Genomic DNA, 14095 nt, shown 5'->3' on the forward strand with positions numbered 1-14095 from the left:
CCTTGTCTTCCGATCAAGGCATGATTGCTGATTACATCACTCAATTTTTCATGAATTTATACTCTGAGCAACAAGTTAGTCGATCATTCCCAGAAGTCTTAGTATTTCCAAGAATATTTGGTGATAATGCAGATTGGCTAGATATACCATTTGAGGAGGCAGAAATTTTTGATGTCATACAAAATTTTAATGGTGATAAATCGCCTGGACCACATGGATTTACAATGGCTTTCTTCCAAGCTTGCTCAAGGATTCTCAAACCTGATCTTATGACTGTGTTCCATCATTTTTTTTGCTAGAGGCCAGTTTGAGAAAAGCCTGGATGCTACTTTCATCACTCTCATTCCTAAAAAAAATGAAGCAATTGAAGTAAAGGATTTTTGCCCTATTAGTCTTGTTTGGGGGGGGGGGGGGGGGGGGGGGGTTTATAAGATCATTGCTAAGGTCTTAGCCACCAGACTTTGCACGGTTATGGAAGATATAATTTCAACTTCATAGAATGCTTTTGTGAGGAACAGGCAGATTCTTGACCCTGTACTTATTGCTAATGAATGCCTTGATAGTAGATTGAAAACTGGGGTGCCAGGGCTACTTTGCAAATTAGATGTTGAGAAGGCTTTTGATCATGTTAATTGGGGTTTTCTTATGCAGTTACTAGAACGGGGTGGGTTCTCTGCCAAATGGAGGCGGTGGATTTTCTTTTGTATGTCTACAGTTTGTTTTTCCATTTTGAAAAATGGCACTCCTTGTGGGTTTTTTGAGAGCTCTAGGGGGTTGAGACAAGGTGACCCATTGTCTCCTTTGTTGTTTGTTTTGGTTATGGAAGCCCTGGGGAGAATGCTGGATAAAGCTGTCCATGATGGTCACATGTCAGGCTTTGGTGTGGGGCTTATAGAGGGAAGAGCTTTGGTGGTGTCTCAGCTTCTCTTTGCGGACGATACTCTAATTTTTTGTGACGCTGATCTGGATCAGATTTTGTTTCTCCATGTGATACTTATGTGGTTTGAGGCGGTCTCTGGTTTAAAGATAAATTTGGGCAAGTCAGAGTTGGTTCCTGTTGGTAGGGTGTTTAATTTTGACTTATTCTTGCACATCCTTGGCTGTAAACAAGGTAATACTCCTATGAAATATGTGGGTCTTCCTTTGGGAGCCAAATTCAAGGATAAGACAATATGGAACCCAATTTTGGAGAAGATAGAACGAAGGTTAGCAGGGTGGAAACGTTTGTACTTATCTAAGAGAGGTAGAGTCACGTTAATTAAAAGCACTTTATCTAATTTACCCACTTACTTTCTATCTTTATTTCCTATTCCTGCTGCTGTGGCTAACCGTATTGAGAAACTTCAAAGGAATTTTTTATGGGGTGGCATTGGTGATGAACCAAAATTCCATTTGGTTAGATGGGATACTGTTTGCTCTCCCATTTCTTCGGGTGGTTTGGGGATAAGGAAGGTAAGACAGTTTAATGAAGCTTTGCTTGGGAAGTGGTTATGGAGATTTGGGATGGAGAAGGCTGCTCTTTGGAGGCAAGTGACAGAGGTGAAATACGGCTGTGATTGGGGTGGTTGGTGTACTAGACCCGTTAATGGTCCACATGGTGTTGGCTTGTGGAAAAATATTAGTTGGGGATGGCCTTCTTTTTCTTGCACATTCTATATGACATTGGAAATGGGTCTAAGGTGAAATTTTGGCAAGACCATTGGTGTGGTGAGACGTCTCTTGCAGTCAGCTATCCTGATTTGTGTAGATTTGGCCGAGATAAAGAAGCTAGCGTGGCTGAGCTTATGAAGTTTGATAATGGAGTCTTGTTTTGGGATGTAAGTTTCTTTAGGGGTATGCATCTTCGGGAATTAGAGGCCTTAACTGGTTTTATGGATACCATATATGGTGCATCGGTGAAGGGGTTCGGTGAGGATAAGATGTTCTGGAAATCTGATAGAGAGAAGGGCTTCTTGGTTAAAGGTTATTATGATATATTAATGGGCTCCAAAGATTGTGGCTTTCCTTGGAAAAGTATTTGGAAACAGAAAATTCCATCTAGAGTAGCTTTTTTCGTTTGGACTGCTGCTTTAGGGAAATGCTTAACGATTGACAATTTATGAAAAAGAAAGGTTTGGATATTGGATTGGTGCTACATGTGCAAGTGTAATAATGAGACGGTTGATCATCTTTTTATTCATTGTCCGTTTGCAATGGACTTGTGGGTTATGGTGTTGGGTTTGTTTGGAGTGAGCTGGGTTATGCTGCAATCTGTAGTGGGACTTCTAGCATGTTGGCAAGGCAGATTTGGTCGTTATCGAAATGGGTTTATTTGGTTGATAGTTCCTCATTGTTTATTGTGGTGTCTTTGGAGGGAGAGAAATAGTAGGTGTTTTGAAGATAAGGAAAGATCCATTTTGGACCTGAAGCTATTTTACAACTTTGATGGATTGGTTGGCTGCTTTGCGAAACCAATCATTTTCTTCTGTTTTTGATTTACTAGATTCTTGTAATTTCTGTTTTTGATTTGTTTACCCCATGTACACTCCTTGTGTACTTGGTGTTCATTTTTGATATCAATAGACTTATTACTAATCAAAAAAAGGAAATAAAAGTAAAAGGTAACAATGTAACATAGACAATAGAAGAGAGCTAGGTGGCGGCATCTAAAGGGAGAGCTTATAATAAAATTTAAAAATATAATGATAAAAGAAGGCTACTGGATAAATGAAGATAACACAAGCACAAAACACACTTTGGAATAGGATGGTTATACTTTTACAAGTATAGGGAAAGAGGTTAAGGGAAGAGACATGGCTAGTAAAGAGAGAGTGTGGTGGAATGAGGCTGTCCAAAAAGCAATTAAAAAAGGAATTTGGTTTGAGACACAGCAAGAATGCCGAAAAGTTTTAAAAGTATAAAAGGGAAGAAAAGATGCAAAAAAAAAAAAAAAAACTAATTTGCGGAACTAAACTTAGAGCATGAGTTAGTCTAAGTACTGAAGATTGGGAAAATGGTTAGAGACCTAGGTAGTATCAAATGTATAAATGCGAATGATGTTGTTTAAGTCAAAGAAGTTATAAAATTATTTTATAAGCTATTTAATGAAACCAAGTAGAAGGCCTAAACTCATAATTGAAAAATGAGAAGATATACTATGAATTTGAGATATAATCACAAATTGCATCATTGAAGTTAATTTTGCCCTTAAGAAGATGAAAAGTGCCTTGAAGTTTGAATGCCCCTTGATGGGTGTGCTTCAGCAACTCAGCTCATCAGCTTTTGGGATTGGGTTGTGCATGTGTGGCACACATATGGGGGGGTATACTTATTTTTAGATAACAAGAAATTCCAAATAATTGCAAAAAAGGAGGATAAGACATCCTTCATTAGAGGTAAAAAACAAAGCTACATCTGCATCCCTTTGAAGATCAGACAGCTACAGACCCCCCCAAAACCACAAAATAATGTGCCCAAAAGGAAGCATGAAAAATAACTCTCTCAAAGAAAATTGGGATTAGTCTTCTGATCTTTGAAAATTCTTGTGTTTTTTTCAGCCAAAGAATCCACAAAATAGCATACACTGCTCAATTCGAAAAGTTCCTCCCTATTTTACTCTTCCCAAAACCCCAAAATTTCACCATAAGAAAGCCATACCTTCTGCGGAGTCACCCAATCCTCACCATAACAAGAAAACAAAGTGTTCCACAAATATCTCGCCACATGGCAATGAAGAAAAAGATGAACATTAGTCATTAGTATTGTTTGCCTTATTTGCAGCATATTGATTGACTTGCAACTCGTGTGGTGCAGTACTACTTGGGGTGAATTAGCTTCTAGAGCCGTCACCAAGTATTTTCAATCTTATGTGTAATGACCTTGGTGGTGTTGTGCTACCGTGATCTTTTATTATGCAGTTTGAGTTTTAAGCCTTCATTTTAGCAAGCCCCATACTCCCAAAAAAAAAAAAAAAAAAAATGAACAATGAAAAAGCTGTAATAATGGACGTCCTCATTGAAGTTTGGACATGTTGAGAGGATAATGGAGCAATATGGTTAACTGGTTTATTTAGAAAAATATAGGGACTAATAAGATGCAAATGGAGGAAAATCACTTGAAATACCTATGTACAAAAATGCAGGATAATTCAAAATTGTAATAACTAAATTAAACTTATGAGTCATATAATGTGACTTTGGGAAAGGGTAATGACTAGAAATGAGAAAAAAACCAGTTTGGTTTACTGCATAGGAGATCAACTGTAGAAGCTATATATCTATTTACAGGATTTATGTAAAAAAATTTAGAGAGAAGAAGATATTGATCTAGAGCAAATTAAACTTATGATTCGTGTAATGTAACGAGGGTAATTGAACAAAAAACTAAGGTTACAAATGAGAAAAAATCAGATTGGGTTTTATGCTTAGGAGATCAACCACAGAGGCTATATATTTGTTGGGAAGATCTATGGAAAAGTTTAGAGAAAAAAAGAAGTTTTAAGCTCTAGAGAAAGCCTATGAAATGATACATACAGAAGTCCTATGGTGGGTCCTAGAAAAGAAGGGAGTTGTAGCAGGTATATTGATATCATTTAGCATATGTAGGATGGGGTAATGATTGGCATGACTAGGACTATAGGGCAATTTCCAAAGGTTTGCATCAAGGTTTTGCCTTGAGTCCTTGTTTGTAATGAATGGACTCACTAGACATATAGATTCCATATTGTAGATTGTTTGTAGATGGTGTTGTCTTGATTGATGAAACTAAATATGTAGAAGATTATAAGTTTGATTTTAGTTCATTAAGAGAATCTTTTGGAATCTAGATGTTTACCTTGGTCTAGCTGTGTGGATGTGTAGTGGGACTCCAAGATAAGGTAAGGGAGGGCAGCTAAGATGTCTTTGGCACTTGCTGTGTAGATGGCATAGTTTTCCACCTAGGAGGGGTGATTCAGTTGCTGCTAGAAGCGGCAGGAGGGGGAGTGGTAGACCATTAATGGCTTGGATTGGGATACTAAGGATTTAATGGCACTCCAATTGTGTGGGGATATTGCCCTGCGGAGTGGTAGGAAAGGATTCACATAGCTGATCCCACCCTGTGGTACTAAAGGCTTCATTGTTTTTGTCGTGGAGGGAGTTTCAAGAATTTTAAGGCAAATATATTTAGAATGGATGATAAGGTTTAAGAGTTTTGAGTTTAATTTGAACTCGAGTAGCACTGCAAGAGGAAATGTTTTGTGAAAGATTTTGCACCATGAAGATGTGGTCATATTATGCATTAATACGTAAAATTTTCCACATTTTCTTACATATTACATTTAAGTCAAGTGTGTGTTTTTGATTATGGTCCTCTTATTTTTTGATTATTTTAGTGAGAAGTGAAACTAATGTCTTGTTGTCAGATCTCTGTGTGTGAATCTTCTTGAAACCTATAATCTATTGAAGGAAGGCATTTCACTGCCTGAGTCAGCTTTCGGATTAATTAATTTAATGGAAGTATTGATTCTTTTAATTGCATTTCATTTTATTTTATATAATTTTTTAATTTTTCTGTCAGAGCCTTTTTCTTTGGTGATGTTTCTTCAAAAAGGGACCCAGAAGCATACTTGAATTATATACTTGCTCTATATGATTACTATAAGGAGTATTGCATGTTCTCCAAGAGTAAAAGTTCTCGTAACACTCCCCTTCTTGTTAATACACCTGGTTGGGTGAAAGGTACTATTTTTATTCATGTCTTTTCCTCTTCTTTTAATTTGTAACTATTGAGTGGCTTGGTTCAGTTTTGTGTTACTTCTACACTGATGCTTCTTTGTTGCTGTTATCTAATTTGCTCAGTCATTGCATCACAATTTTCTTATTGTCATGTGTTCCAGGTATTGGTTATAACACACTGGTGGACATGCTTAAGCGCATTGCTCCTAGTCATGTAGTTAAGATCAGCGTGCCTTGTGAGCGCAAGAACCTACCAGATGGGGCATTTTGGTTAGATGGTGATTGTGATGAAACACAAAAACTATTTGAGATCAATTCAGCTCGCCAGGACTTCTCTGATAGATTGTATGTTCTTATAAGTCTTTTGATTTGTAAGTGTAGTTTGTGCTTTGTTGTGTTTGTTGTTACCCTCTTTCTCTGGCAACACCCATACATAACATAGAAATTACACTTGGAAGGGGCGGACAATTAGCTGGGTAGTTGTTGCTGCAGTGAAACTGAGTTTTTTTTACGAAAATGGTTGTTTTAAAATTTTTAATTACCAAAATAAGGGAGAGTTGAAACTAATTATAAATCTAGGTCAATTCTCATCTTGAACATGTGGACAGGCCTAGGCCCACACTTTCCTATCTTTTTCCCTTCTGGAAATCTGCAGTACCATAAAATTGATGGGGGGCATGAGATGACTTGCTTTCAATTACACACCTCTGATCCCTTCCTTGACGGAGACCATCTACAAGATGGGCCACATCTGAACTCTAGCATGACGGAATGAATGGCCACACATTTGGAAAAGGGGATTTAGCTGGTAAAGGGAGAGAAAAAGGAGGGAAAAGATCTCTGCAGATTTCTGTGCTGGATGTGTGCAAGCCTTGCAGAACATCTCTGCCTCCGTGATGCACAGCTCCATTGCGCCATTGGTTGTGGCTTCTCGTTGTGCAGTGTCCAAATTGACGTCAATGACATCTTCTCTCTCCAGTGACTTCAACCCTCAACCTCAACTTCCTGACCTCCTTGACCACCTCCTTGCTGAGCCCGGCCTCAACCTTGTCGGTTGCTGCAACTGCAATAACTCAACACCAGGTTTGTTGCCAATGGTTATGTCTGCTCCCGTGGCATTGGCGCCAATGCTGTACTCTCACTGTTGACAACCTCAGTGTTCTCAAACACCATTGCTGGAACCTTCCCTCCTTGGCACCATTGGTGGTCTGAACACCTATTATCATGGGACGGATACTGTTGAAAGGGAGATAAACTGAGTGCGAAGGGGAGCTGTGTGAATTGGACGCATGTGGGACTCGTATGGCTGTCTGTATCTTTAAGATGCAGATAGCCCTAAATCTGTAGTTTACAATCTCAACTCTTTTAATAATTTTGATTTTGAAAGTAACTATTTTGGTGAAAAGCTCTAGTGAAACTGGTTGAAGAAGAGGGGAAATTGACTATGTTAAAATTAGTTTCTTGGGAGCTCTGTTTGATACCCAGAACTGCTTGGCTACAATCGAGAGTTTTGATTGAATTACATTCCTTTGGCATGCATTGGGAATTTTGGTTCCAATGGATTTGCTGATTTATTAAAACATTTCCTTTTGTGGAGTTTTTTTCCCTCGTACTCGTTACTAGTTAAATCCAAAGAGTGAAAAAGCTGTTTAAAGGAATTATTTTTAAAGTCTGCACTGTCAATTAAAAAAAAAAAAGAAAGGCAGCCTGGTGCACAAAGCTCCCGCATACGCAGGGTCCGGGGAAGGGGTGGACCACAGTGGGTCTATAGTACGCAGCCTTACCTTGCATTTTTGCAAGAGGCTGTTTCCACGCCTCAAACCAGTGACCTCCAGGTCACACGGCGACAACCTTACCGTTGTGCCTAAGCTCCCCTTCTTTGCGCTGTAAATAGAAGGCCATAAATTATGCCTTGTTAATAGCTATTAATTTAGGCTGTATATACTTTCATAAATAGGAGTGGAGATTTAGCTTACCATAAAGAGAGGACAATTCGAACCATTATGGTATCAGAGCCATTCTCTAAGACATCTCAGTCCTAGTTTTCTCAGTCATAGCCTCAGTACTTATGGAGAGAAGTCAGATAATGTTTGTGTCAGATTCACTGGCAAAAATTATGCTGCTTGGGAGTTTCAATTGGAGACCTTTCTCAAGGGTAAAGAGCCGTGAGGGCATATAGATGGCAGCAGCAAAGGGGGATCTACTGCAGAAAGGTTTGTGGTCGACAAGACAGCTTGGGATGCCAAAGATAATCAAAGCATGTCCTGGATTCTTGGTTCTATGGAGCCACATCTGATTCTTTCTCTGTGTCCTCATAGGTCTGCAAAGGCTATCTGGAATTTTCTCAAGCAAGTCTATAACCAAGACAACAATGCTTGGCGCTTCCCGCTTGAGTTGGCCATTGCTCAAGGGGATTGATCAGTTCAAGACTACTACTCTGGTTTTCTGATTTTGTGGAACGATTATTCTGACCTTGTTACAGCCACGGTCTTTGCAGAAGGACTGGAGGCAGGATTTGCGACGGTACAACACATACACAAAACCAGCCAAAGAGACCAATTTCTAATGAAATTGAGGCTTGAATTTTAATCTATTTGTGCCTCTCTAGTAAATAGAGTTCCTGTTCTGACTTTGGAGGCCTGTTTTGGAGAACTTGCGTGAGGAACAACGCCTCAATACTCAGAATATTATGGAGCAGTCTCGCGTTGCTTCTAATACCGTCTCAGTTGCCTATGCTGCTCATGGCAAGGGGAAGGGTCGTGACATGAGCACCACACAGTGCTATAGTTGCACGCAATATGGCCATATTGCCCCTAACTGTCCTCAGAAATTGTGTAATTACTGCAAGCAGCCAGGGCACATTATTAAGGACTGTACTATTCGTCCTTCACACTCCAACAAGGTCTATCATGCTGTTGTTACTGGTGACTTACAGCCAGCTATGCCTGCTGCTACTGCTGCAACTTCTGCTGTTGCTTTAAAGCCTCCAGCACCTTTTCTAACTTGAGAAACGGTGCAAGAAATGATTGTGAGTGCATTTTCAGCATTGGGTTGTCAAGGTACTGGTTCTTCATCTCCCTCTTGGATCTTAGACTCAGGTGCTTCTAATCATATGACTAATTCTCTCCATGGTTTAAGTAATGTCAGAGAATATTGTGGCTTTTCACATATTCAAACAACCAATGGTAGTGCTCTACCCATTGTGGCAGTTGGTGATGTATCTTCTTCCTTTACGGTTGTTCTTGTATCACCTAATCTCTTTGTGAATTTAGTTTCTGTTGGCCAGCTTGTGGACCAAAATTATGATGTACATTTTACTCATGGTGGTTGTGTTGTGCAGGATAAGATGTGAGGGCAGTTGATAGCAAAGGGCCTAACCATGGACGTCTCTTTTCTCTACAACTACCTGTTCCACGAAGCTTACCTTCTTTCTCTGGACTTTCTTTACTTTGTAATAAGTCTAGAGTGTCAAATGAAGTCTGACATAAGCGCCTTGGTCATCCTAATTCTAGGGTTCTATCTTAGTTGTTGAAACCTGGTTTATTGAATAATAAAGAGCATTCTTCTTCCACTATGTTCCCTGATTGTGCAACTTGTAAACTTGGCAAAAGTAAGACTTTACCCTTTCCTTTTGAAGGAAGTAGAGCCACCCACAGTTTTGAGATCATTCATAGTGATGTCTGGGGTATTAGTCCTATTGTTTCTCATGCCCAATACAAATATCTTGTGAAATTTATCGATGACTACAGCAGATACACATGAGTGTATTTCTTGCGGCACAAATCAGAAGTTTTTCATATGTTCAAACTATTCTTAGCTCTTCTTGACACTCAATTTTCAGCTTCTGTTAAAATTCTTAGGTCCGACACGGGTGGGGAATATGTGTCTCATGAGTTCCAATCTTTCTTGCAATCTAAAGGTATTATTTCTCAACGTTCTTGTCCATATACTCCACAACAAAATGGACTAGCCGAACGAAAGAATCGTCATCTTTTAGATGTTGTTCGGACCATGCTCATTGAGTCTTTGGTTCCTCCTACGTGTTGGGTTGAAGCACTTACCACAACAACCTTTCTTATAAATAGACTTCCTTCCCAAGTTTTGGATTTCGAGTCTCCATATTTCAGGCTTTATCATAACAATCCTACCTATACAAATCTTCACATTTTTGGGTGTGTTTGCTTTATGCATCTTCCCCCACCGGACAGAAACAAGCTTTCTGCCCAATCCATCCGTTGTGCCTTCTTGGGATATAGTGTAACAAAAGGGTTATTTATGCTATGGTCCAAACTCTAATCAGGTTCATATTTCAAGGAATGTGCTCTTTTTTGAAAATCAATGGTTCTTTCCTATGTCTTCCTCACCGGAGTCTTCCGTTGTTTTCTTGCCTTCTTTCGATGACACTTTTAGTGCTCCTAGTACTCATGTTGAAAGGTTCCATCCAGACATGGTATACCAGCAGAGACCTCCAGTGCTGGCCCCTTCTGCTCCTGTCTTGCCATCTGCTCCTTTGCACCATTCCTCTAGAGTATCAGTTCCTCCTGACCTTTATGGATTCCCATCACGTATGGCAAGTACTACTACTTCTGCACTGTTTGCCACTCTATCTTCTATTGCTATTCCTGCTGGTTACTCACAGGCAGTCAAAGAGAAATGCTGGCAGTAGGCCATGCAGGAGGAACTATGTGCTCGAGGCTAATAAGACTTGGGAAGTGGTGGATTGTCCTGCAGGTGTGACTCCACTTGGATGTAAGTGGGTCTATTCTATTAAGGTTAAGTCTGATGGTAGTTTGGACAGGTATAAAGCCCGCTTAGTAGCTCTTGGAAATAATCAAGAATATGGAGTAAATTACGAGGAAACTTTTGCTCCGGTGGCCAAAATGACCACCATCTGCATAATTTTGGCTTTTGCCACTTCTCAAAATTGGGATTTGCACCAAATGGATGTGAAGAACGCCTTTCTTCACGGGGATCTCAAGGAAGATGTTTATATGCGTCCTCTTGCAGGTTTACTTTCCACCCCTACTGCAGCAGTGTGCAAGTTGCGTCGCTCCTTGTATGGTCTCAAACAGGCCCCTCGTGCATGTTATGAGAAATTTACTTCTACCCTACTCAAGTTTGCTTTTCTCAAAAGCAAGTATGATGCATCTTTGTTTCTTTGCAAAACTGAGATTGGTGTTGTCATTCTCTTGGTGTATGTTGACGACATAATCATCACGGCCTGATTCGGTTCTGATCTCCCAACTAAAGCAGTATTTACAGGACTCTTTTCACATGAAGGATCTGGGATTTCTTTCGTATTTTCTTGGTCTAGAAGTTACTGCTGCTTAACATGGTATTTTTCTGTCACAGCACAAGTATGCCTAGGATTTGGTGGCTGCTGCTGGTCTCCAGGACTCTACCCCTCTTGATACTCCCATGGAACTTAATCTCAAGCTGCGCAAAGAAGAGGGTGACTTGTTATCAGACCCTGTAGCCTATCGTACGCTGGTTGGTAGCTTGGTTTATCTTACAATTACTAGACCTGATATTTCTTATGCAGTCCAACACGTTAGTCAATTCATGGTTTCTCCTCGGCACCTTCATATGGCTGCAGTTCGACAAATCATTCACTATGTCCATGGCTCAACTTTGCGGGGACTTTTCTATCCTATTGGTACTGCACTTGATCTTGTAGCATATAATGATGCTGATTATGCCGGGTATAGTGACACTTGACGTTCTACTACGGGTTGGTGTATGTTTCTTGGTCTGGCTCTTATTTCTTGGAAAAAGCAAGAAACAGAACCGTGTTTCTAAGTCCTCTACTGAGTCCGAATATATGGCCATGTCCCAAGCTTGCATTGAGATACATTGGATCTGAGGGCTATTGGCTCAACTTGGCTTCTCTCTAGGTGGTCTTCTTTCTCTTCATGCGGATAATACTAGTGTGATTCACATTTTAGCCAATCCCATCTTCCATGAACGCGCTAAACATATCGAGGTTGATTGCCACTTCATCTGTGAACCGTTTGAAGCTCAGACTATCTCTCTTCCTCATAGCAATCTTCAAGTGGCAGATATTTTCACTAAGGCTCTCACACGGCAACGACATAATTTTCTTACAAACGAACATCAATTTGAGGGAGGATGTCAATAGAATCCATAAATTATGCCTTGTTAATAGCTATTAATCTAGGCTGTATATACTTTCATAAATAGGAGAGGAGATTTAGCTTAGCATGTATAGCTTCCTAAAATTACTCTATGTAATTAGCATGTACAGATTTAAGTTTCCTTGTATAGCTGACAGTCTTGCCTATATATTGAAAGACCTTCTCAAAAGAGAGGACAATTCGAACCATTTTGTTATGCGCTTCATTGATTTACTGTATAATGCATTTTGTAATTGTTGTCTATTTGGACACTCATGGATATACCCTTTACTTTTTATCTTAAGACTATTCTAGTATTCTGTTTGTTCTTTTTGTTGGATTTTGCTTTACCTAATCCTATTTTGTTGAGATTCTTCACCTCTTTGAAGTCATTGATTTGACTATTTATTATCTATCCACTTTGTAAAGTGTTATTTAGCAACAGATGTTATAATTTTCTAGAAAAAATGAGGCATATTAGGGGGATGTGGCTTTTTTCTTAAATTTTGTTATTTTTGAAATAAAATTGCATTTGCTGAGTTATCAGTTTTGTTGCATTGTGTTTTACAGGATGCTAGTACAAAAAGATGCACGCCTGCTGCGGGATATGCGAATAATGGCTTATTTCAGGCAGTGCATCCCAAATAACATGAATATCTCCACAATCAGAGAACTCGCACATGCGTTAGTCTCTCACCCTCCTTATGAGATTTCCATATCAAGTGTCAAGATTAGACATCTCCATTGCCAGGTGGGTGCAGAAGCTTGTTGATTCGTAACAATTGTTTTTCTTGAATGGAACAATAAGTTTATGGATCCTTAACCTAGAATTTTCGAGAAGAATGGCGGAGAAGGATTCATACAGCTGACTTTACCTAGTGGGACTTAAAGCTTGGTGTTGTTGGTTGTTTTATAGAAGCTTTTGTAAATAGGAGAGTAACACAAGAAAACGAAATGCATTCTCCTAGAAATGAACAATAGGTTTGAAAATGAAATACAAGATAGAACTAAGAAACATCAAGTCGGCTACCTTTCCCCTCATGTTGGAAGTTAGTGAAAGACACTACCTGAAGGGGGAGTTTGGTTTGCGGCTTCTTTCTACATTCCTGGAATTGTGATGCCTATGAAATCTCATTCCGACGTTTGTTTGCAGACCAAAATCTTACGTTGCATGCATCTTAACATTTCTAGGAATGAAAGATTCTTACAAAACATGAGCATCCCATTCCCGCCCTCTTCCATGGGTAAGTTTTATGGGAATCCCATTCCCATCCTACTTTTGGGACAAATTGCCCTCATTATTTTGGTTGGTTGGACATCAATGCCCCTTATTACACGCTATTATTATATTTAAAATAATAAAAAATTAATAAAATGAAAGTAATATTATTGTTATGTTATAATAATTTAATAGTAAGTATTTGGAGACCATATTGCCTTAAATTATTTCAGTTTATTGGATTATTCAAGTGTTAAATTTTTTAAATTTATTGAAAATTTTAGGACAAAGATTTAATTACGCTCTTATTCTTAGTAGATTTTTGTGTTGAAAATATAATTATTCTTCATGTATTATTTATGCACATGTTAATGGTATTATGGTCATTTTTCTAGAAGGTTACCAAAATTCCCATATTGAACCAAACATTGACATGAGAATCCGGTGTACGTTCTTGGGAATCTTACAACCAAATGAAACAAAAACATATTCCAATGAGGCAGGCATCCTATTCACACGAATGAGATTCCAAGGAAATTTACTCTACGAGAATTTTTTTGATTTTGTGAACCAAAAACCCACAAAGCTCTAGGTGCATACGTGCAAAGAAATAAGTAAGTGTAGCAAATAGAGAAATTGAAGCATTCCTCCTGAATGTGCCAAATCACAGAAAAAATTGCGTCGGACGACAACCTCTTGGCATGCCCTTCTTTGTCAAAGCCTGTAGATGAAGTTGGCAATATAATCTCCAAAGGACCTCGTCTCCAAAGAATATTAGACAAATTATTCCACACCTACCAGGCTGCATGAAAAATAGAAGGAGAAAGAATGAAATTCATCGCTGCAAAAGTACATTACCAAATATTAAGAGATGAATCCTTATTTTGGTGGTACTAGAAATGACATGGACAATGTTTGTTGTTGGTTAGGGATTTGAATCTTATACCTACTTATGTTGGGAATTAAGGGAAGACCTTTCTACCCCATGGCTTAGACAGGACCTAAAAGGAACCTGATACCATTACACCATTGGTTATGAGAAAAGGTCA

General features: G+C 39.0%; 1 protein-coding gene across 4 annotated transcripts in view; it reads left to right on the top strand.

Annotated features, from left to right (window-relative positions):
- LOC131146534 (polynucleotide 5'-hydroxyl-kinase NOL9-like) overlaps positions 1 to 14095 on the top strand; it is a 41920-nt gene that overhangs the window by 14465 nt on the left and 13360 nt on the right. For all 4 annotated transcript variants that reach the window (XM_058096174.1, XM_058096177.1, XM_058096175.1 and 1 more), the window contains exons 4-6: positions 5536 to 5696; positions 5855 to 6038; positions 12398 to 12578. In XM_058096174.1, coding sequence (XP_057952157.1) covers positions 5536 to 5696; positions 5855 to 6038; positions 12398 to 12578 — 526 coding nt within the window. The remainder of the gene's footprint in view (positions 1 to 5535; positions 5697 to 5854; positions 6039 to 12397; positions 12579 to 14095) is intronic.

The sequence above is a fragment of the Malania oleifera genome, chromosome 13 (genome assembly GCF_029873635.1).
Source record: "Malania oleifera isolate guangnan ecotype guangnan chromosome 13, ASM2987363v1, whole genome shotgun sequence".
NCBI lineage: Eukaryota > Viridiplantae > Streptophyta > Magnoliopsida > Santalales > Ximeniaceae > Malania > Malania oleifera.